This window comes from Myxocyprinus asiaticus, chromosome 10, assembly GCF_019703515.2.
Source record: "Myxocyprinus asiaticus isolate MX2 ecotype Aquarium Trade chromosome 10, UBuf_Myxa_2, whole genome shotgun sequence".
NCBI lineage: Eukaryota > Metazoa > Chordata > Actinopteri > Cypriniformes > Catostomidae > Myxocyprinus > Myxocyprinus asiaticus.
Window position 1 is genome coordinate 39098565 of NC_059353.1, and position 25962 is coordinate 39124526.

Below are 25962 nucleotides of genomic sequence, written 5' to 3' on the forward strand. Positions count from 1 at the left end.
CAGATATTTGCAGGCACAAGCTTCGTTGATGATAATGAGGCAGCATAAACCCTAGTTAAAATATAATCTAAAAATTCATATTATTTTTATATCATATTACATATCATATTTATATCATACAGCTTACAATTTAAATACCTGCTTTAGCCGAAACAACATTTAAATGTAACTAAAACTTGCCTATTAGGACATATTTCAAATTTCAATACTCTGAATCCTGGCGGGAAAGTCTGGAAATGGTCCAACTAGTAAAATATGTACATGTTTATATAAAATAGCATGTCAACTAATGTAAGTAAAACTAAATGACTTACTCATCCGAAATTGTATCCTCGGCTGGATCAAGTTGCTCTTCAAAATGCAAACGTTCCTCATCGGATTCCCACTCTTCTTCTGAGGAAAATATGAACTCTTCGTCACTATCCAGGAGCTTCCTCACCTGTGTAGCATGCCATCTTCCAAATGGGCAGGAAAGTGAATGAACTTGATGCTTTTTAAGGCATTGTTGGGGGCGTTTACCATTTGTATTGATCGCCTCAGCACATTACCGTATGAATAGTGCGCTCTGCTAGTGGGTGTGATCATATTAGTGATAATTAGCTGAGCCAGGAGAAACTGTACATCACTTTGTTTCATACAGATTACATTGCAGGAGAATATTTGTTTTAAATTTGAATTGTTTTATTTAAAAGTAGACATTTTAAGCTTTCTTTAGACATACGTATGTTTAATGTTTGTCTGATAAGTATTCGCAGAGTTTCAGTTCATTTTTGTGACGTGTTTCAGAAAGATGCTCGCGGAGACAGAGACGGCTGAAAGCGCACCCTGTTTATTTTCTTTATTTTACAAAAGTTCAAGGTTTTGTTGTTATTGTGAGTGTACACAAATAAAAGTTGACCCTTTATAGTCTCTAATGATGTCTTAAACTTATCTGTATGCCTAGAAATATCGTTTCCGCTGTTATGAGGAAAAAATCCAGCAGGACGCGCCAGCGCGTCCGTCGACCCCAGAGGGTTAAGAGGACAATATTTTCATGCAAGCATGCGCTAAGTCTCTACACAAGTGGGTTTGGCGAAATCGCCCGTGCAATGCACAAAAAGGCTGGACCTGGTGCAATTTAATTCTGAGGTTCTTCTCCGGTTATTCCAGCATCTGCCTCCTATTATATAGTCCAGGGTTTCTCAACCACTGGGTCACGACCCACTTTTGTAACTGCCGATCTCCTGGGATTTTCACGCAAAACAGTCTTTAGAATTTACACTGAATGGTGCCAAAAACAAAAAAAACATCCAGTGAGGGGCAGCTCTGCTGATGGAAACGCGTTGTTGATGAGAGAGGTCAACAGAGAATGGCCAGACTTGTTCGATCTGTCAAAGTCTACGGTAACTCGGATAACCAATCTGTACAGTTGTGGTGAGAAGAATAGCATCTCAGAATGCTATTCTGAGATGCGGGTTGGTGCAGTTTTGTTTCACAGTGTGTTTAATGTTTGAAAATGTTTGTGTATTTATGAAATTACTTGGGCTACAAATATTGGGGCATAGATATTAGGCCGCTGTATTATAAGCATATAAACATAACTAGATTCATTAAGTACCTATTAATTTACTGGCATACAAATTTAATTTACTGGCATTAAAAAAATGTGACTGTGGGTCGCAGTGGGCAAAAGGTTGAGAAACCCTGATATAGTCCATTCCCTCAAGGACCAATGATTTAAACAAAGACAGCACATTAATAAGAAGTTGGTAGTGTAAATGGACTGAATGAATTAGAAGAATTGAAAATGATGTTCTTTTGTGCATTAACTGCATCTTTGATGAATGGCCGGCCTATTTCTATGACAGTGACATGCTTCTTTTATATGCATGGAAAATGTGATTCACATCAGAATTTGGATACATGTTCTGTTAAATTAAGTAATTATCATTAATCATTTTCATCTACTGAAACACAAATCATGGCTAGCATTAACAGTGATTGTATCGGCGCACACTTCACTTCTACTGGTTGATTTTGAAAATTTTTATTGATTTATTGAAACAATTTTTTTTTAATCAAACATATTTCTAAATTCAAATTACACTACAAAAGAAACAAAAATATAATACAAATAATGAAGTGGTCAAAAAAATCATACTAAATCCAAACATTTTTCATTCTCCAACTTCTTCCACTGCCCCCTTTTGCAGTGACTTAAAATCACTCTACGACAACAGGTGGAAAATCACTAGTCAAAATTAAATAATACATTACAATTGTAAATATACAATAATAATAATACAAATAAACATAACAATAAAAATAATAATAATAATTGAAAAAATAAACCATGACCTCTAGAAAGTTTAACACAAAACTCATAATGTTTAGTTTCAACAGATGGCTTCAACAGCGATTGAAGGGACATAATTCTGTACTTTCAGAATTTAGACATGAAATTTATTACCACCTGCTGGTGAAATCTTCAAACTGCAAATGCAGGAACTGAATTTGGACTTTGCGCTGGGTTAAGAGGTGGTATTGAAACGTCTTGGCGCAATTACATATTTCTTAGGAAAATAGCAAATTGCGCTCTGCGCCACTTCATTTATATACAATACACCCACAGTTTGCTTGCCTACACCAGCAGTAGTGTAAACACTCCCTCCAACGCCCACTTGCGCTTCGTGTTGACATGAAAATTGCACTTAGAATTAGGGCTCTTGTGAAAATTGGATAGGACACTTTGCACACTCAAGAAAATAGAGCCCAATATCTGAAAGTTATATCTTGTGAAGTTGAGCATATCTTGAAGTTAAGGATCCCATGAAATTAAATGGTTTGACAAGCACAGTTTTTTTTTCTCTGTGTTTATATTTTCGATGTGTCACCGGTCCTACTCGACCTGCCCCGAGGGGGATTCGAACTGGCGATTCCCGACACTGGAGTCGGACTCGCTAGCAAGGAATCTCTAAAAGCCATGGACTCTAGCTTCGGTCACTAGTGCATCTCTTAAGGCCAGGAGAGTGAGGTTTACACACTGCACAGCTATCACGTACCAACTGGCTACTGTTGCATATGCAAGATGGCAGAATATATCAACAGCTTGTACCATGGATGAAAACAATCGAGACACTTTCAAAATAAATAAGTTTCACCATTTCCTTCACAACCAATCAATGGTTGGGAAAGGAAATAAAGTATGAGGAAATCATTATTTGCTGCTTTCTAATGCTAGTTGGCCGGGAAATTCTCATGCTAGAGAGTATTTTATTGCACACAATTTTGATACAGTAGTCATCAATAGTTTTGGTCAATTATGGCATGAAGAGAACGACAATTCAAACGTGTATGTTGGCTAAAAGTTAATTTTGTGAACTTTGAATTGTACACTTTCATAGATGGACTCAACGCTAACACACAGAGGCTAAAAACCAAAAAACTCCCACTTTTATTTCATGGGGACTTTACCTTCACACAAGTCATAAGTTTGATCAAGTATGTGTTTTTTAGTCATTTTACAATACAATTTTTATATTTCTTTGCTTAAAAAAAAAAAAAAAACAACTACTTCAAGATGGTTTTGGCTGTTATTTGAATATATCACCTTATTTCCAGACAATTCACATCAGATCCTTGGTAAAAACCTGCAGGGGTCATGACGGTCACAGGCACAGCACCTTTAATCTAACCGAGCGTTAACCTGAGTGCTCGACAAAAACAGACTCACTCTCATAAATTTTTTTTTTCATTTTGATTCTGACGTCACCAAAAGTGGTGATTTCCGAGTGAGTGTGTTGTTTACCCTGTAACTACTCCATCCGTTTTCAACAGTTTGACCCATAAAGGCCGATTTTCTCACCGGTTGTGGGCTAAGCAGTCGCTTACAACCAGCTCACTGAGAGTTTTTATTCATTTAGATAGTGATGTGACTGACAGTGGTTAAGCTGCCATTAAGTGGTTGAATTGTTTACTCTCTAATTGCTCTATCTGTTTCCAATAGTTCGAACAATTCAGGCCAATAGAGAGCAACAGTCTGGTTTCGGAAGTAAAAATCCTTTTAATTTGTTTTCCATATAGGAGAATTGGTTATTAACAATAACTTGTAAACCTTTAAAGACTGACCTACTGTGAGCTCTGAGGTTGTTAATGGATGGTATATGCTTCTGTTGAAGCCATCAGTCTGCATTCAGTCAACTTTTTTTTTTTTTTTACAAATCATGTTTAATGGTGCAATTCCTTGATAAAAACTATGCTACCCATGATCTTGAGAGAGAGGAAATCCACCAATCAGAGAATTGTGGCAAACAAATAGTGGCCAAAAAAAAAAAAACAGCAGTGACTGCCCACTTCCATGACGTACTGTGAACTTGAGTTGGTTTCTCCTACACTGTCAAACTAATTATATATTTGTATATATCAAATTTTTTTGCAATATACTTTAAATAAATTAATTATGTACTTGTAATCATCAACTTTAAATCAACAGTTTTATATTTTTTAATTGTTTTTAATTTGTTTACATCATTCACAATGCTTCACGGGATTGTAGTTCATTGCCTCATTAAAGACTTTAAAGGAATAGTTCATCCAAAAATAAATCTCCCATCATTCACTCAAACTTATTTCCTCTCAAAACCGACTTAATTCTTCCACAGAATACTAATGAAGGTATGATGTCTGCTTATCCATACAATGCAAGCGAATAGTGACCAAATTTTCAAGCTTTAAAAAGGACATAAAGGCAGCATAAAGGTAATCCATAAAACTCCAGTGGTTTAATCCATGTCTTCTGAAGTGATTTAATTGGTTTTGGGTGAGAGCAGACCAAAATGTAACTCCTTTTTCACTGTACATCTAGCCATTACAGTCTCTAGGCATGATCATGATTTTAAACATGATTACACTTCCTAGCGCTTAATGCATGCGCAGAGTGCTAGATGGCGCTAGGAAGTGTAATCGAGCTTGAAATCATGATCGTCAAGGAGACTGCTGATGTCATGATTTATGTAGAAAAAGGTGTCATACTTTGGTCTGTTCTCACCCAAAACCAATTGGATCGTTTGAGAAGACATGGATTCAAACACTGGAGTCTTATTTATTATCTTTATGCTGCCTTTATGTCCTTTTTGGAGCTTGGAAATTTGGTCACCATTCCCTTGCATTGTATGGACAAAAACACCTCATATCTTCATAAAAATATCTTTGTTTGTGTTCCGCGGAAGAAAGTCATACAAGTTTGAGATGACATAAAGGTGAGTAAATGATGGGAGAATTATGTTTTTTGGGTGAACTATACCTTTAAGTACAGTCTTCTACCTTTTGTCCGATTTTCCAATACAAAGTTTGTAATGCTGTGATTCACCTTGGAGCTGGTTGATATGGCTCATGGTTAAGAACTCTTTGAAGGACTATGAAGGACTTTATAAAATCCATGTGTAAAAAAAATGAATGGGGAAAATTCTTCTGGAACCAAGATGGCTGAAAAAGTGGGTGGTTACTGTTGCGTGAACATATCAGTGGGTTAAAGCCCACCTATTGGGGTAATCAGCCAATCAAAAATAGATGCTGCCTCCCTCCGAAATTGTATCCACTGGTGGTGCTGTTGGACAGTGTTACTTTGCTTTAAACACTAATTGATCTCATATTTTATAGATGTGTTTTGCTTCACTGTATTTCTGTACTTCTGATTATTTTCTCATCCAAATATTTTTGAGGCATTTTGCCTCCTCAAAGAAAATGCCCGTTACAGCTTCCTGAGCTATACATACAGCACAGTATGATATTTGGATATTGGATTGAAATAAAGACACAGGTCTTTTAGACAAGTGTTGGGTGGAAATATTTTATTCTGCATGGTGTGGTACGTCCATTCACGCAAGTTACAGGATGACCTTGGGCTGTGCGTGACTCAGGGTGGGGTGGCTATAAGAGCCATTCTGGAAAGCATTTCACAAACACACCGTCCTTGTAAATGTACCACTATAGCTTTGAAAGACCCTTTGAATAAGTTTTCAGTATGGTATTTTTGGTGTCCTTGTGCCATTTCCAGTATTTTGTTTAAATATTTTAAGCAATGCTATTACAGTATTTAATTTCTCGGAAACAGGATCATCCTGTGGTCATCACCAAGTTCATCCAAAGTGCCAGAGAGGTTGAGGTGGATGCTGTGGCCAAGATGGGCAAGGTGAGAGATGCTGCAGACCTACTAACATTTGAAGGGGTCATATCAGACATTTTATAATTTTATTTTCTTCCCTGAGGTCCGCTAATAATGATAGGAAATTTTGTGTCAAAACTGTCCTAATTTAGTTTTTCATGACCATTTTACACCCTTTTTCTGACCCTTAGAATTCAAATAGACATTTTTGTAAATGCCCTCTTCGCTTGTGAAATGAGAGTGAAAAATCTGAAAACCATTGTGACAGGTTCACAAAACAATCTACACTGAAATGCAGTACACAAACTGTTAAAATCAGACTTAATTGTTTACGGATCTTGTTAAAAATAAATTTCAGTTGCCGTTTTTAATGTTGGGATTCTTCAGAAAAGATGTGCAGAGCAGTAGGTGCTACACACAGCCAGGGGCAGCACAAGGTTTGGCGATATCCCACCTTTAGTTCTTCATTAAATTCATCATTAGTCTTTTGGTGTTTAGGAATAATGGTATCTATCTACCTCTCTCATTTTTAACCTACTTCACCGTAACTGGGCGGGCCAAGTTTCAAAATACTGAAAAGGTGTTGTTGACAGTTAAATTTGACCAATAATGTGTTCATATGTAATCTGTAAGTTGCAGAAGTGTGATGCGAGAAACTTTCCAGCTTGCTTTCAATGAATGGTGGTTTTAGATAGGGGAGGAGGTGTTGAGTTCTAAAAATTACAGCATGTTTTTAAAGTATAATTAACTCTTTTATCTTGAAAGATCAAGGAAAAATTATCAGTAAAAATATGTTTATCAGGCATTAAATTGAAGTCTGTCTAAAATGTGATAAAACATCCTGGTTACTTTCGTAACCTCCATTCGCCGGGGCAGGATGTGTTGAATAGTCTCCGTCTGCTGCTTCACCGCCGAGAACTGCTGGGCAAAGTCCTCGATGGTGTCGCCAAACAGGCCAACCTGGGAGATGGGGGTGTCAAGGAACCGCGCCTTGTCAGCCTCTCTCATCTTGACCAGGTTGAGCCAAAGTTGGCGCTCCTGGACCACCAGGGTGGACATCGCCCGGAGAGCGAGGTTGGTCGCCGAGCGCAGTTCCTGCATCAATCCCGGGTCAGAACTACCCTCATGCAGCTCTTTTAGCACCTTGGCTTGGTGTACCTGCAAGAGAGCCATGGCGTGCAGGGTGGAGGCAGCTTGTCCAGCGGCACCGTAGGCCTTAGTCATCAGAGATGACGTAAACCCACAGGCCCTGGACGGGAGCTTCGGGCACCCATGCCAGGTGGCGGCGCTCTGTGGGCACAAGTGCACCGCGTGCGCCTTATCCACCTGGGGGATCACCGAATACCCCCTGGCCGATCCACCATCGAGGGTAGTGAGAGCGGGGGGAGCTGGAAGACCGAGATCGGGTAGTAAAAGGTGCCCCCCATGATCTCGTCAGCTCCTCATGCACCTCCGGGAAGAAAGGGACCGGGGCGCAGCCCAGGAACCAATCATCGAGCCGCGAGGGTTCAGGGGAGAGTGGAGGGTTCCACTCTAGCCCGACGCTCGCGGCCGCCAGGGAAAGCATGCCCGTCAGCTCCACGTCGGCCTGAGACTGGGCGACCATACCCGAAGGAGGAAGCCCAGCCGAAGCCTCTGCGTCAGACTGGACGAACCCACTCTCCGATGCTGCAATCAAGAGCTCATTGTCTTCCCGGGCTCCGAATAAGAGGTCGAACTCACCCTGAGACGGGCCGGCTGTCTCATCCGAGAGTCCGATCGGGGTAAGCGAGCATGCTGAGGAATGGGAGGTCCGTGGGGGGTTACTCGCGGAGGTGCTCCCATTGAAGTCCCCAAATCGCCCCCAGTGCTAACCGATGCGGCCTCATACCCATAGGTAGAAGGACCGAGGCAGGGAGCCGATGGGGTGGCTTGCCCTCTTACGAAGGAAAGCCACGACCGCAACGTTGCCATAGTCATGTTCTCGCAATGAAGACATGACCCATCCACAAACGATGTCTCCGCGTGGGCAGCGCCCAGACATGTAAGACAGCGAACGTGGCCGTCAGAAGCAGAGAGATAACGACCACAACCAGGAATAATGCACAAACGGAAAGGCATCTTTAAAAAGATGTTCCGTGAGTGCCACACTTTTTGTTCTGCCGAAGCACCCAGGGGTGTTCTCTGCACTCCACGGGTGCAGAGGGGGAGAAGCCGCTGAAATGCGCCGTAGATCCAGCAATTTGCGGTGAGTATGGAAGGATTGAATTCAGTGCACTGAATGCAACCGATCGGCTCCGAAGAGAAAATCTGAATGAGTGGTTGCGAGCCAGTTCCTTTTATACCCGTATGTCCAGGAGAGTGGCATGCAAATTCCACTCGCCAATTCCCATTGGCCTTTTTTCAAGTGTTTGGGGCTCCCAAGAGTGACCCCTAGTGTCACTACATCGACACAACGCCGAGTGAGTGACAGATAGGGAACACTTGATTTTTATTGAAACAAATGGAGAGTAACTACAGGCAGTGCTGAGTGCTGACTCTTGACAGCTTGTACCGTGGACAAACAATGAAGGCACTTTCAAAATATGTTAAAAAACTTTCGGAATACATTTCACTTTTTTTTTTTTACAATCAACAGATGGTTTGGAAACTGAATAAAGTATGAGTGTTAGTGCAATCAAAGACACAAGACTTGATGTAGTATCATTGTTGTTACAGGTGCTGGTTCATGCTATCACAGAACATGTGGAAGACGCAGGAGTGCATTCAGGAGATGCCACACTCATGCTGCCCACCCAAACCATCAGCCAGGGAGCTCTGGAAAAGGTCCAGCATTTTTCATTTTTATTCAACAAAGCTTTCAGTCTACTTCTGAACAGACCAGCATCAATTTCCATGCTGGCTTTGGCATGTATATGCTGGTTTGGTGCAGATCTAGCTGTGGACCAGCAAAGCCAAGCTTATCATTCATCAGTGAAACCAGTTAATGAAACTGGTCGACCAGGACGGTCTTTCTGATAAAGCTGGTAGACCAAGGAAGTCTTGCTTTTAAGCAGGTTTTAAGACCTTGGAATTTCCCTTTTATTTATTTTTTATTTATTTATTTATTTTTGTGACCGTGGGAACCCTGTATTTTGAATTGTTGTAGTTCTTCAGTCTAAAGTTTGTTTGTTTTTTTCATCCAGAATGTTGTGGTCTTAAAGGGGTCATGACATACTCTTTTTTTAATATAATTTTATTATCTTCCCTGAGGTCCACTGATAATGTTAGCAAAGTTATTTTTTTGCATCAAAACAGTCATAATTTTGTAAAATATTATCATTTTCCACCCTGTCTCTGGCCCTCTGTCTGAAAAGCTTGGTTTTGGCCTCCTTTAAACTTCAATGTAAACGCCCACCGTTATGATTGGCTAACATCATGCAGCACCTCGAATACAGCTCGAATATTTGAAATGCAGCCCCTCGAATGCAGTCCCTGGAATTCCCCTAGAATACTTGCAACTCAATCGGAATAGAATAAACCAGCTGCAGAACATAATAAAACTAAGTTTCAGGGTGTACACATATCGCCCATTGCTTCTGAATATATTAAACTGTTCACTCAAGCACAGCAGGACCATAAACTATAAAACATGACATTTGAAATATTCATGAATGTTTACTTACGGTTTTCCGATCGGGTCCAGTAGTGTTTTTAACTGCCCCATCCTTCAGTAGCTTTCCTTTGCAAAGCTTGAATCGTATTATGACTGGTTCACAAGCAATCCACGCAGATATGAGCTGAAAAAACATACAGTCCACGTTGAAATATGCTGAAGACATATCCACATGACGCACACACATACAATATCATCCTGCAATGATGCGCACATTGCCGGAAACGCATCAAAACGGTCAAAGACGTCCATCTAGTGCATGGTCTCATACACCAATAATTAAAAATAGTGCATATGGGCTCAAGAACTCATCCAGGATGCGTTTGTGCTCAAAACAGCAAGATGCAGTGCATCTGAATGAAACAAAATGGGGTCTCCTTTTCAAAGTTGTAACTTGACACGTGTCTTTAAAAAGCAGAGCAAAATACATGACAATGGTCAACAACGTCTGTTTAGTGCATGTTTATATACAAAAATAATTCAAAATAGTCCATATGGGTCCCCTTTGATGTTCAGATATAGTTTGTAGGCCACACTAGGCCCGTCTCTCCTGCTCTTCTCTCTGTTACTGAGCACCAGTGGGCGGGGCCAAGGTTGCGATGATTTACAGAAGGCTTTGATGTTGTTGCTGTAGAGGCGGTCATGAATTAATGAGCCCCCTAGTGACGTAGGGAAGTCGCGGAAGTAGAGAACGAGGCATTTTGCAGCTTGGTTTCAATATATTCTTTAATTGTATTGGGGTTTAAGTTTTAATTTCTGAAATTTGCAGTATGTTTTTATAGTAGAATGACCTCTTATAAGTCAAAATATCAAATTTGATTACTCATGACATGACCCCTTTAATTGTATGAGCCACAAATAAAATTACCTATTCTCTCCTCTAAGCTAAATCAAAGCAAACTGGTAAAAACAAGTTGTGTGCTTGTGAATTGCACAACTACAACACATTTGACAAAGCATTTTTATCCAGAGCAAAGTTACGATCACTTTCTCAGAGGGACATCAGCCACTCAAAGTCTTCTCTTTAAAGTCTGCCTCAGTTTATCACAAAGTTGATCACAAACTTTTTTTTAAATGCTCTACGTTGTACATTTGATTGCTGTATATTTTACAGGACATGCATAACCCAAACTTTGATTGATGTATTACTAGATTCATGTGCATTTATAAAGACTTTAAGTGAGTTATTGCTAGTATTCATATATTTTTTAATGTCTAGATTTTTTCTTGTAGGTAAAGACGGCTACCCAGAAAATTGCAAAGGCGTTTGAGATTTCAGGGCCGTTTAACACTCAATTTTTGGTGAAAGGCAACGATGTCATGGTAAGTTATTGATGCTCGATTCTTGATGAAAAAATATGTCTATGACTTAAGAAGATAAATAGAGTTTTTTTATTGCCAGTTCACTGGCAACATTCAGAAACATATTTTGATCTAAAATGCAGTATATTTTTCTTGATTTAATTTAAATTGTTTTTTATTAAATTATTTATAATAGTAAGAAAGTAATTAATCATGTTAAGCTATTTAATTTTTAAGGGGCTGTCAAGCAATAAAAAGGACAAAAACCATAAAAGTAGTCCATACAACTCATTTGCTATATTTCAAACCATACAATAGTTTTGTATGAGGAACAGACTGTAATTTAATTGTTATTTACTGATAATCTTTACCTCCACCGAAGTTCTCATTGGGCCTGTCTCTAGTTTATTTTTTTATGTCGTAAGCTTCAGGGGAGGGCAAGATTATTAGTGAATAATGCCTTGCATCTTATGCAAAGTGTTTATCACACCAACCTATCCTATGTCTTCCGAAAACTACTTTTATGATGCTTTTTATTTTATTTTATATATATATATATATATATATATATATATATATATATATATATATATATATATATATATACAGGTGCATCTCAATAAATTAGAATGTCGTGGAAAAGTTCATTTATTTCAGTAATTCAACTCAAATTGTGAAACTCGTGTATTAAATAAATTCAGTGCACACAGACTGAAGTAGTTTAAGTCTTTGGTTCTTTTAATTGTGATGATTTTGGCTCACATTTAACAAAAACCCACCAATTCACTATCTCAAAAAATTAGAATATGGTGACATGCCAATCAGCTAATCAACTCAAAACACCTGCAAAGGTTTCCTGAGCCTTCAAAATGGTCTCTCAGTTTGGTTCACTAGGCTACACAATCATGGGGAAGACTGCTGATCTGACAGTTGTCCAGAAGACAATCATTGACACCCTTCACAAGGAGGGTAAGCCACAAACATTCATTGCCAAAGAAGCTGGCTGTTCACAGAATGCTGTATCCAAGCATGTTAACAGAAAGTTGAGTGGAAGGGAAAAGTGTGGAAGAAAAAGATGCACAACCAACTGAGAGAACCGCAGCCTTATGATTGTCAAGCAAAATCAATTCAAGAATTTGGGTGAACTTCACAAGGAATGGACTGAGGCTGGGGTCAAGGCATCAAGAGCCACCACACACAGACGTGTCAAGGAATTTGGCTACAGTTGTCATATTCCTCTTGTTAAGCCACTCCTGAACCACAGACAACGTCAAAGGCCTCTTACCTGGGCTAAGGAGAAGAAGAACTGGACTGTTGCCCAGTGGTCCAAAGTCCTCTTTTCAGATGAAAGCAAGTTTTGTATTTCATTTGGAAACCAAGGTCCTAGAGTCTGGAGGAAGGGTGGAGAAGCTCATAGCCTAAGTTGCTTGAAGTCCAGTGTTAAGTTTCCACAGTCTGTGATGATTTGGGGTGCAGTGTCATCTGCTGGTGTTGGTCCATTGTGTTTTTTGAAAACCAAAGTCACTGCACCCGTTTACCAAGACTTTTTGCAGCACTTCATGCTTCCTTCTGTTGACCAGCTTTTTAAAGATGCTGATTTCATTTTCCAGCAGGATTTGGCACCTGCCCACACTGCCAAACGCACCAAAAGTTGGTTAAATGACCATGGTGTTGGTGTGCTTGACTGGCCAGCAAACTCACCAGACCTGAACCCCATAGAGAATATATGGGGTATTGTCAAGAGGAAAATGAGAAACAAGAGACCAAAAAATGCAGATGAGCTGAAGGCCACTGTCAAAGAAACCTGGGCTTCCATACCACCTCAGCAGTGCCACAAACTGATCACCTCCATGCCACGCTGAATTGAGGCAGTAATTAAAGCAAAAGGAGCCCCTACCAAGTATTGAGTACATATACAGTAAATGAACATACTTTCCAGAAGGCCAACAATTCACTAAAAATGTTTTTTTTATCGGTCTTATGATGTATTCTAATTTTTTGAGATAGTGAATTGGTGGGTTTTTGATAAATGTGAGCCAAAATCATCACAATTAAAAGAACCAAAGACTTAAACTACTTCAGTCTGTGTGCACTGAATTTATTTAATACACGAGTTTCACAATTTGAGTTGAATTACTAAAATAAATGAACTTTTCCACGACATTCTAATTTATTGAGATGCACCTGTGTAATCAGTTGTGCTCAAAAGTTTGCATACCCTGGCAGAAATTGTGAAATTTTGGCATTGATTTTGAAAATATGACTGATCATGTATTTTATCTTTTATTTAAGGATAGTGATCATATGAAGCCATTTATTATCACATAGCTGTTTGGCTCCTTTTTAAATCATAATGATAACAGAAATCACCCAAATGGCCCTGATCAAAAGTTTACATACCCTTGAATGTTTGGCCTTGTTACAGACACACAAGGTGACACACACAGGTTTAAATTAAAGGTTAATTTCCCACACCTGTGGCTTTTTAAATTGCAATTAGTGTCTGTGTATAAATAGTCAATGAGTTTGTTAGCTCTCATGTGGATGCACTGAGCAGGCTAGATACTGAGCCATGGGGAGCAGAAAAGAACTGTCAAAAGACCTGTGTAACAAGGTAATGGAACTTTATAAAGATGGAAAAGGATATAAAAAGATATCCAAAGCCTTCAGAATGCCAGTCAGTACTGTTCAATGACTTATTAAGAAGTGGAAAATTCTGGGATCTCTTGATACCAAGCCAAGGTCAGGTAGACCAAGAAAGATTTCAGCCACAACTGCCAGAAGAATTGTTCGGGATACAAAGAAAAACCCACAGGTAACCTCAGGAGAAATACAGGCTGCTCTGGAAAAAGACGGTGTGGTTGTTTCAAGGAGCACAATACAACGATACTTGAACAAAAATTAGCTGCATGGTCGAGTTGCCAGAAAGAAGCCTTTACTGCACAATGCCACAAAAAAGCCTGGTTACAATATGCCCGACAACACCTTGACATGCCTCACAGCTTCTGGCACACTGTAATTTGGATTGACGAGACCAAAATAGAGCTTTATGGTCACAACCATAAGCGCTATGTTTGGAGAGGGGTCAACAATGCCTATAGTGAAAAGAATACCATCCCCACTGTGAAGCATGGTGATGGCTCACTGATGTTTTGGGGGTGTGTGAGCTCTAAAGGCACGGGGAATCTTGTGAAAATTGATGGCAAGATGAATGCAGCATGTTATCAGAAAATACTGGCAGACAATTTGCATTCTTCGCACGAAAGCTGCACATGGGACGCTCTTGGACTTTCCAGCACGACAGTGACCCTAAGCACAAGGCCAAGTTGACCCTCCAGTGGTTATAGCAGAAAAAGGTGAAGGTTCTGGAGTGGCCATCACAGTCTCCTGACCTTAATATCATCGAGCCACTCTGGGGAGAAACGTGCGGTTCATGAAAGACGACCAAAGACTTTGCATGACCTGGAGGCATTTTGCCAAGACGAATGGGCAGCTATACCAACTGCAAGAGTTTGGGGCCTCATAGACAACTATGACAAAAGACTGCACACTGTCATTGATGCTAAAGGGGGCAATACACAGTATTAAGAACTAAGGGTATGCAGACTTTTGAACAGGGGTCATTTCATTTTTTTCTTTGTTGCCATGTTTTGTTTTATGATTGTGCCATTCTGTTATAACCTACATTTGAATATGAATCCCATAAGAAATAAAATAATTCTGTTTTGCCTGCTCACTCATGTTTTCTTTCAAAATGGTACATATATTAACAATTCTCCAAGGGTATGCAAACTTTTGAGCACAACTGTATATATATATATATATATATATATATATATATATATATATATATTTTTTTTTTTTTTTTGACAGTTGTTGCCACTTTGAATTGTTATTGTATGGCAAGAGCTGCGTACGTATAATTAAAAAGTTTCTTCTTTTGTGTTCCACTGTAAAAAATAACAGCATATAGCTTTGGAATTACACGAGGGTTAGTAAATAAGGACAGAATTTCCTTTTTATTTTTATTATTCCCTTTTCTCGTAATTTGGAATGCCCAGTTCCCACTACTTAGTAGGTCCTCGTGGTGGCACGGTACTCACCTCAATCCGGGTGGCGGAAGACAAGTCTCAGTTGCCTCCGCTTCTGAGACAGTCAATCCACGCATCTTATCAAGTGGCTCACTGTGAATGACACTGCGGAGATGCATGTGGAGGCTCATGCTACTCTCCGCGATCCACGCACAACTTACCACGCGCCCCATTGAGAGCGAGAATCCCTAATCGTGACAACGAGGAAGTTACCCCATGTGACTCTACCCTCCCTAGCAACCGGGCCAATTTGGTTGCTTAGGAGACCTGGCTGGAGTCACTCAGCACGCCCTGGATTTGAACTCGTGACTCCAGGGGTGGTAGTCAGCATCAATACTCGCTGAGCTTCCCAGGCCCCATAATTTCCATTTTTGAGTGAACTATTCCTGTAAGAATTGTAAAATATGGTTGTTGGTTACTCAGGACAGTGTCTTTCTGTCTCAGGTAATAGAGTGTAACCTGCGTGCCTCTCGATCCTTCCCTTTCGTCTCTAAAACTATTGGTGTGGACTTCATCGATGTGGCCACCAGGGTTATGGTGGGTGAGGCAATGGACGAGTCCCGGCTGCCCTCCTTAGAAAACCCAATCATTCCAGTTGACTACGTTGGCATCAAGGTGTGTATGTGTGTTAAGAGAAGTAAATGTTTAAATTTGAAGTGAGTAATTTGTGCGCCACTAGCATCACCAAAGGATATTGCAAAAATATTGCCAGCATTTCAAACACTCCCACCATCTGCCATTAGTCGAACATACAGATAGTCTTGCCACAAACTCATGCCGTTGGTTAAGCCAGTGTTGCCATGTCCGGATGGATGGAGTGTTCAAACAAACATAATGTTTTGGTAGTGCCACAGAGACACAGTTTACAGTTTTCAGAGAAATCATCCTATGAACGGTTTACTTGTTTTCTTTGCATATTAAGCTGGGATAGGAGAAAATATTTTAACATAGAAAAAACTGCATCACCTTTGGTGTGCCATATACTCCCCTAGTAATTAGTTGAGTTAACCCAATACGTTTCTCAGCTTTAAAAGTTATTTTTGTACAATTAAATTATCAGGCCTAAATGGTGGTGCTGGTTTGTACCAGCAGTCAGAGTTGTTACTTGAGTCTAAGACACTTGATGCCTAAATGGTTTCTCTCTTCTCCCAAAAGTAATTTTCTGTGAAATTGTCAAGGAGTTACAGTGCAATGGCCGCAATGAGGAGCCAATCACAAGGGAATAATCCCTTTCCCCTGCCAATCTCAAAGTTTTAAATACCTAGTTTGGTCCTGAGAGGAATTTTAAACAGCTAGCTGGATGTTTCTGTTGAAGAGAGACATGGTGAGAGATATATAGGGGATTTACGCTTTCTCTCAAGATTAAGGATTAATTCTCTCTCTCTCTCTCTCTCTCTCTCGCTCTCGCTCTCTCTCTCTCTCTCTCTCTCTCTCTCGCTCTCCCTTTAATGCATCTGCCATTCTTTCACATTTCTTTCACTCATGTAACAGTTTTTCAGTTACATACCTTTGTATGAGAATACCTCAATTGTTTCTCCTAGACAGCATCAAGATTAAGAGCAAACGATGACCCACATGTGTCTCCTCTAGAGCTGCAGAATAGATCTGAAATGTCACAAACTGCGCTCAGATTTGCCAAGATACCAAAGTCTGCAAACAAACGTCAGAGATTTCAATAAGAACTCAAGTTCTTCCAAGATCAAATTATCTGAACTGTTATCCACATTAATTTTATAACTCCCATACTCTTGCTGTGTCAATATTCTCATTTGTGTCTTTTTCTATTTTTCCCAAGGAATTTTAGAAGAACCCTCTGAGACAAAGTTGATTAAGTGAAATGTATCTGAGAAGTCTCTTCAAGTCTCTTGAACTATGAGACAAGTCAAATGGCTGTTAAGCTCTCTAAAGGATAATGAGCACCCTGAAGGTACCATAAAGGTAGTCCATACAACTTGTGCACTAGTCTTCTAAAGCCATACAATTATGTAAGGGATAGACAGGTCATTTGCTGAAAATACTTTTGCCGCAGCTCTCAAATCTACTTTGCACTAACATATTCAGAGTTGTAGCCTCGAGGCATGTCATCCCAGCTTCAACATCACTGACGCCATTGGCTCATCTCGTGATCAGTTGTGGCTTTCCATGTTTGAATGTGTACAAGCGCATTCTGTATTTCTCTCTCTCTCTCTATTTTTGCCTGCTGTCTTTTATTCAGACAGCAAACAGTGCTAATATGGCCATGTTTAAAGAGTCCACCTCGGCACATTGTTATGTTTAATGTTTCCTCTGCTTTGTCAAGCTCGGGTAACATCTCTGAATTGGTACTCTCTCTCTCTCTCTGCCTAACAAGTCCCCAATGTGAAACCTTGCTTCACGGATTCTGCTGTTATTCGAAGGACGTAATGCAAGAGTTTTGAAAATACATGGATACACTCTGTCTCTGTGTGTTTCACAGAGTACTAGTTTTCATTATTTGCTCTGCACTGCTCCTCACATTAGCCAGAAGCACCATGGGTTTTTGATGAAATATGTCCACCAAGCTGATCTTGATATCTCTCTAAAAGTCCAATACGAATTTGCTCACTGACTTTTCTTCAGCTTTCTACTGGCATTATGTGAAATGGTTGTCGGCATACAATAAATATTCACAATTTTCTTCTTGTAATGTATGCAGTTACCCGTTGGGACCAGGAAGGCCTGGTTTCCATGGCAACCACCGGCTTTTCAAGGAAGCTCTATAAATTGGTAATAGGGAAGACCTCTCTTTGCTTCTTCATCAAAGATGTACTGGGATTCTTCTCGGTGGGCAGTGTGAATTCTCAGGGGCTTCAATGGTAAATAATATATCAGGTATCATGGTGAGCTTGAAAACTTGTCTCAGGAATGGTGCCCAGTTTAGTAGTAGAACTTATAGTGTCCTTCACCTCCACAGTTGAGCTTGGCGATTCCGGTGGGATTTCGACCACATTAACGGCCGACAATGCATCAATAACAGAACAAATCAAAGCTGCTTTTGTTTATTCCCAGCAGTGCGGCCTATTCTTGCATTTACATGCGTAAGTGAGGCTGGCTTATCCAGGGCTGATTAGATAGCTTCAAGGATGAGTTCCCCCTTTGTCGCCCGCTGCAGTGGCGGCAGAGGTGACATGCTAATCTGTGTACTATTTCCCCTGAGGAGGTAATGGGAGCTGTCTGCATTTAATTGGAGAGATAAGGACATTACTTCTCACAGGGCAATCAGCTTGCCCCATCATTTGAGAACAGTTTGAATAGAAAAGTCAAACTGCTCCCCTGTAGGACCAGTCCAAAAACATTCTGCCTTTAGCACTCGCCCATTAATTCACCATGTACTGCAAGCTGACTGTTAGTAGGACCCAGTATCACTTTCATGTGTCCCTGCCTGCTTATGGAGGTGTTACAACCTCACCTTTGTTTAAATCGTCTCATTATGGTTTTGTGTCCTTATCTCCTCACAAACAGATGAACACAGGCGGTTTTACTCATGTTTTAAGATGGCGTCGGTTTTACTCATGTCTCAAGATGGTGCTGAGTACGGCTGCTGCGTTGTGAGCTCCGACACAACATGGTAGTGTTTTGTTTGTTTTGTTTACAATTCTTATGTTTTTTGTCTTGGATGTTGTCTGCCTTATTGTCTACGACAGACAAACACTTTTGGACATTGGTTCAGCAATTTCACACCGTAAACCGGACTACAAATTCCTCAATGCCGACCCGCTGTTTACAAACACGCAAGCGGAGCCCTTTGTCTGGGCAGCCCGGACGCGGAAACGAAGGAGGAAAAGGGGAAACAGAGCCGGCATTCTCATCAGAGTAAGACGCCGCACAAATCGACCCCCGCTACCCAGTATTCTACTGGCAAATGTTCAGTCTCTGGATAACAAGCTCTGCGAGCTGAAAGCGCAGATCTCTTTCCAACGAGAGACGAGGGACTGCTGCATTATCTGCCTTACGGAAACTTGGATGTCTGCGGAGATTCCAGACTCAGCCATTGAACCCGCGGGTTCTCCGTGCACCGAGCAGACAGTGCGATAGACCTCTCAGGTAAAAGCAGAGGTGGTGGTGTATGTTTTATGATCAACAAATCCTGGTGTGATCAGAGGAACGTACATTCTATCAAGTCTTTCTGCTCTCCTGATCTGGAATTTCTCATGCTTCTGTGTCGACCATTCTGGCTGCCGAGGGAATTCACAGCGGTCATTATCACTGCCGTGTACATCCCACCACAAGCCGACACAGACCGGGCACTCAAGGAACTGTATGGGAGTATAAGTGAGCAGGAAACCGCGCACCCTGAGGCCGCGTTCATTGTGACCGGGGACTTTAATAAAGCCAGTTTCAAATCAGTCGCACCAAAATACCACCAGCACATTAGTTTCAACACACAAGGGGACTGGGTTTTGGACCATTGCTACTTTCCCTTCCGGGATGGCTAAAAATCCCTCCCCCGCCCACCATTTGGCAAATCAGATCACTCTTCCATTCTGCTTCTGCCCGCTTAAGGCAGAAACTGAAACAGGAAGCACCCACCCTCAGAACGATCCAGTGCCGGTCGGACCAATCAGACTCTACGCTACAAGACTGTTTTGATCACACGGACTGGGAGATGTTCTGGTCCGCCTCTGATGACGACATTGAGCTTTATGCTGATAGCGTTATGTGTTTCATCAGAAAGTGCGTAGAGGACGTCGTTCCGACCAGAACAACACGGATTTATCCGAACCAGAAGCCATGGATAAATAGCGAAGTTTGCGTGGCACTTAATGTGCGGACCTCCGTTTTTAATTCAGGGAACGCGGAGGAGCATAAACAAGCCAGTTATGCCCAGAACAGCAAAACGCCAGTACAGGAACAAGATTGAAGGACAGTTTAACATCACCAACTCTAGAAGCATGTGGCAGGGAATTAACATCATCACAGACTTTAAAGGGAATAAAAACTCCGCCGTGAACACCGCTGCATCTCTCCTGGATGAGCTAATACTTTTTATGCTCGTTTTGAGGGAAATAACACCGCCCTCGTGGAGAGAGCTCTCGTGGCCGAAGCTACAGAGGTTAGTTCACTCTCCATCTCTGTAGTGGATATAACCCGATCCTTCCGACGGGTGAATATCCGCAAAGCTGCGGGCCCAGACGGCATTCCGGGCCACGTCATCAGAGCGTGCGCGAACCAGCTGGCTGGTGTTTTTATGGACATTTTCAACCTTTCCCTCTCTTTGTCTGTAGTCCCTACATGCTTTAAAACATCCACCATTGTGCCTGTTCCAAAGCAAAAAAATCACTTGCTTAAATGACTGGCTTCCTGTTGCTCTGACCCCCATCATCAGCAAATGCTTTGAGAGACTAATCAGAGATTACATCTGCTCTGTGCTGCCTCTCTCTCTAGACCCATTGCAGTTTGCTTACCGCAACAACCGCTCCACTGATGATGCCATCGCATCTACAATACACACTGCTCTCTCCCACCTGGAAAAAAAGAACACTTATGTGAGAAAGTTGTTTGTAGACTACAGCTCAGCATTCAACACCATAGTGCCCTCCAAGCTAGATGAGAAACTCCGGGCTCTGGGCTTAAACAGCTCACTGTGCAGCTGGATCCTGGACTTCCTGTCAAGCAGACGCCAGGTGGTTAGAATAGGCAGCAACATCTCCTCATCACTGACCCTCAACACTGGAGCACCACAGGGCTCTGTTCTCAGCCCACTCTTGTATTCCTTGTACACACATGACTGTGTGGCAACACATAGCTCCAATGCCATCATTAAGTTTGCTGATGACACGACGGTGGTAGGTCTGATCACTGACAATGATGAAGAGGAGGTGCACACTCTGACACACTGGTGTCAGGAGCACAACCTCTCCCTCAACGTCAGTAAGACTTGTGGTGAGCTTGTGGTGGACTTCAGAAGAAAAGACAGAGAACACAGTCCCATCACCATCAATGGAGCACCAGTGGAGAGAGTCAGCAGCTTCAAGTTCCTGGATGCCCACATCACTGAGGAACTCACATGGTCCATCCACACTGAAGTCGTTGTGAAGAAGGCTCATCAGCGCTGCTTCTTCCTGAGACAGCTGAGGAAGTTTGGAATGAACCGCCACATCCTCACACAGTTCTACACCTGCACTGTAGAGAGCATCCTGACTGGCTGCATCTCTGCCTGGTACGGCAATAGCACAGCCCACAACCGCAAAGCACTGCAAAGGGTGGTGCGAACTGCCAGACACATCATCGGAGGTGAGCTTCCCTCCCTCCAGGACATATATACCAGGTGGTGTGTGAAAAAAGCTCGGAGGATCATCAGAGACTCCAGCCACCCTAGCCATGGGCTGTTCTCACTGCTACCATGAGGCAGGCGGTATCGCAGCATCAGAACACGCACCAGCCGACTCCATGATAGCTTCTTCCCCCAAGCAATCAGACTTTTGAACTCTTGATCTCCCACGATCAAAATACATCAGCACTGCACTGTATTACTCTTACTCTTATATCTCACACCGGACTGTCATAAATTATATTATTATTATATTATATTCTCTCTTAACAACTTACTATCAACCGACAGCCTGAATGTCAATACAGTACAATACAACCTACTGTACATTCTATATATACTTTTTTTTATTGAATAATGTGTATCTATATTGTGTGTCTTGTATATTGTACAGTGTATGTTATTTGTATATTGTGTTGTGTGTAATTATGTGTATATTTGACTTTAAATTGTGTTGTGTTAATTTGATGTTATTGTAAATTGGTATATGTCTCATCACTGTCACGACTGCTATGTTGATCGGAACTGCACCCAAGAATTTCACACACCATTGCACTTGTGTATATGGCTGTGTGACAATAAAAGTGATTTGATTTTGATTTGGTTTTGGCCTGTACAGTAGGTGGCAGTGGTGCTGCAGTTTTCTTGTTTTGCTTTGCAGGTGTTCTCATACAGTAAAGGTTATTTACTGTTTCAGCTGTTCATTTGATTGGTGTGAAAATCACCCTAAGACATCAAACGTACAACCCCAATTCCGAAAAAGTTGGGACAGTATGAAAAATGCTAATAAAAGCAAAAAGGAGTTATTTGTAAATTATATTCACCCTTTGCTATATTGAAAGCACTACAACTAAACATTATATGTTTTACCTTGTGAATTTTATTTGTTTGTATTTTTTTTTATGTACAGTAATTTCAAATCAGATGATTGCGACACACTCCAAAAAAGTTGGGACAGTCGAGTGTTTACCACTGAAACATCACAATTTCTTCTAATAACACTTATTAAGCATTTAGGCACTGAAGACACAAGATTGTTAAGTTTAAAAAGTGGAATTTTCCCCCAATCATCCATTATGCAGGTCTTCAGCTGCACAATTGTACAGGGTCTTCATTGCCATATTGTGTGCTTCAATGCACAACTCATACTCAATTGGAGATGGTCAGGACTGCAGGGAGGCCAATCTAGCACCCGCACTCTCTGCTTATTCGGCCAGTATGTGGTTTAAAGTTGTCCTGCTGAAAATGTCCCTGGGAAAGACGGTGCTGGATGGCAGTATATTTTGCTCCAAAATTTTTACATATCTGTCTGCATTAATGGTGCCCTCACAGATGTGCGAGTTACCCATGCCATGGGCACTGACACACCCCTGGCCCATACAGACACTGGCTTTTGGACCTGACGCTGATAACAGCTTAGATGGTCCTTTTCCTCTTTGACACGGAGAACACGACGGCTGTGTTTTTCAAAAACTATTTGAAATGTGGACTCATCGGACCAAAAAACACGGTTCCACTGTTCTAATTTCCATCAAAGATGAGACTCAGCCCAGAGAAGTCAGCAGTGCTTCTGGACAGTGTTGATGTAGGGCTTCTGCTTTGCATAGTAAAGTCTTAACTTGCATCTGTGGATGCAGCGACGAATTGTGTTTACTAACAAAAGTTTACTAAAATAATCCCAAACCCATGTTCATGATATCCATAACAGATGAATTATGTTTTTTAAGACAGTGTTGTCTGAGGGATCAGAGATCATGCACATTCAGAAGTGGTTTTCGTCTTGCCCTGTACGCACCGAGATTTGACCAGATTCCTTGAATCTTTTAACTATATTGTGCACTGTAAGCTGAAATGCATAAAAAATCCTTTCAATTTGTCTTTGAGGAACACTGTTCTCAAAGTGCTGGATTATTTGCTGAAGCATCTGCTGGCAAATTGACAAGTCTTGAATGATCCTTGCTCTTGAAGGACTAGGCTGTTTTTGGAGGCTCCTTGTATACTATGACACGAATTGCCTCACCTGTTTAACATCTCCTGTTTCACATTGCCTTATTTTAACTCATCAGATTGTTATTAGTCTTAAATTGCCCCTGTCTCAATTTTTTTGGAGCATGTTGCAATCATCTGATTTGAAATTACTGTACATAAAAAAAAAAAAATAATAAAAGAAAACAGTGAAATCACAAGGTAAAACATCATATAATGTGTAGTTGTAGTGCTTTCAATATAGCAAAGGGTGAATATAATTTACAAATAACTCCTTTTTGGATAGGACACACTAGACTTCCATTAGGTTTCAATAAAAAAAAAAAAAATTCCTGTACTTTGTATTCTTGATAAACACTGAGCAATGCTTCTGCAACGATAAGTGTCACTAAATGAAAAGCATTTGTATCAGGCGGTTTGGCTAAATGCAAAGATCCTTACGAAAATCTGTCTTCTGAGGTGCTCAAATGTAGCCAACCATTTCTCTTGCAGGATAGGCCTATGCTAATTGGAAGTCTTCTAGATTTAAATTGGAACAAAATATCAGGTAGGCTGACTAATCAGCCAATCTTTGGCCAATTTGACATAATCGGCTTGGCCAATTAACAAAAGTGTTTGTTCCTCCTTGTATCCCCAGAGGAAAGTTTGTATTTCTCTGATGTTGAGTTCTTACTTAAATTTCTTTTGAGTATCAGCTTTGTTTCAGGTGTTTCTCTGGAGTGTTAAAAATAGACACAAATGAGACAACATACAGTGAGAGTACAGAGCCATAAAATGAATGTGGATAGCATAGCGCAAATAATTTGGTCTTGGAAAATTTTGACATAAAAATTTTAAATTCATAGTGAAATCTTTGACTTTTCATTGCAGACTTTGGAATCTTGGCAAAATCTACACTCTACTGAAGACTTTATTAGGAACACTATAGTCTTAATAAAGAGCCCTATGTGGTCTTCTGCTCTTGTAGCCCATCCACCTCAAGGTTCGACATGTTGTGCATTCTGAGATGCTATTCTGCTTGCTACAATTGTACAGAGTGGCTATCTGAGTTACCCTAGCTTTTCTGTCAGCTAGAACCAGTCTGGCCATTCTCCGCTGACCTCTCTCATCAACAAGGCTTTTTTGTCTGCAGAACTGCCGCTCACTGGATGTTTTTTGTTTTTGGAACCATTCTGAGTAAACTCTAGAGACTGTTGTGTGTGAAAATCCCAGGAGATCAGCAGTTACAGAAATACTCAAACCAGCCCCTCTGGCACCAACAATCATGCCACGGTCGAAATCACTGAGATCACATTTCCCCATTCTAATGGTTGATGTGAACATTAACTGAAGCTCCAGACCCGTATCTGCGTGATTTTATGCATTGCACTGTTGCCACACGATTGGCTGATTGGATAATTGCAGGAGTAAGTAGGTGTACAAGTGTTCCTAATAAAAGTGCTCAGTGAGTGTATAATATCTTGGTGTAATCTTTTAATGTCTCAACTGCTTCTCCTAGACAGCAATGAGAATAAATGAAGAGCAAGTGGTAGATCTTCTGCTTCTCAGATGTTTCTCAAGATAAAAATACCCCATTAATCTCACGTTTCTCCTCTAGAGTTTTAGAAGAGATCCCAACAATGTCTCGCACTGCTCTCAGATTTTCCAAGATACCAAAGTCTGCACGAAAAGTCACAATTTCACTATGAACATTTGACATTTCTCCTCAAATTTGTTGTCCTGTGAAGAAGAAGCAATTACGATATTAAAAGATTTCATTGTGATTTTTCTTTCATATGGGACCATATCAAATTGACCCAATAGCTTTGTCAACGTGTTTGTTTGATGTCAGCAATTGTGTGTACCTTTTAATGTGTATATATCAGCACCAGCCACTAAAAAACTCAACTGGCATCAACTATTAAAAAAACAACAACAACACATTAGTCGACCAATACTGAATATTTTCAGTATTTTTAGTATTAGCACTACTTGAATATTTTGAAAACCTCCCCTTCTGACACTTTGCTAGGCTCCCATGTTTTCCTGGCCACGGCTGAGAGATGCTGACCCAGTCCTTCGTTGTGAGATGGCCTCCACTGGAGAGGTATGAAGCTTCTTCAGCCTCATAAATGATCAATGTTACATCTGTCATAGAATATAGTGAGGCTTCAGCTCATGTATTCATCACAGCTTGCCAAGAAACAGCATACATATTGTCCTATTAGTTCAGAGGCACTCATGGACATACATCCAGTGCACATCCAGACTTTCCATCCTCTCTCCAAATTCAGCGAAGAACATTTTTTGTTTCCACACAGACGATAGGTACACTCTCTCCCAGGTAATAAGAAAACCTTAGAAACCAGCCTTGAGGACAGTGTAGCAGGCGGAGCTTTACCGCCGCTCAGCGCTGTTCGTTTCACTGACTGATTTTCAGTATTAGAAATACAAATACAATATATATTAGAAGTACAATATTCTACCCCAGTTGATGATGGCCCCATTCTGTCTGTTATTTCCATAATTGCAATATCAC

The 25962-nt window shown here is 40.8% G+C and overlaps 1 protein-coding gene across 2 annotated transcripts in view; it reads left to right on the forward strand.

The window, feature by feature from the left end:
• Window positions 1-25962, forward strand: part of cps1 (carbamoyl-phosphate synthase 1, mitochondrial) — a 79671-nt gene that overhangs the window by 47557 nt on the left and 6152 nt on the right. For both annotated transcript variants that reach the window (XM_051708957.1, XM_051708958.1), the window contains exons 29-33: window positions 6092-6169; window positions 8840-8947; window positions 11010-11099; window positions 15614-15784; window positions 25456-25530. In XM_051708957.1, the coding sequence (XP_051564917.1) occupies window positions 6092-6169; window positions 8840-8947; window positions 11010-11099; window positions 15614-15784; window positions 25456-25530 (522 nt within the window). The remainder of the gene's footprint in view (window positions 1-6091; window positions 6170-8839; window positions 8948-11009; window positions 11100-15613; window positions 15785-25455; window positions 25531-25962) is intronic.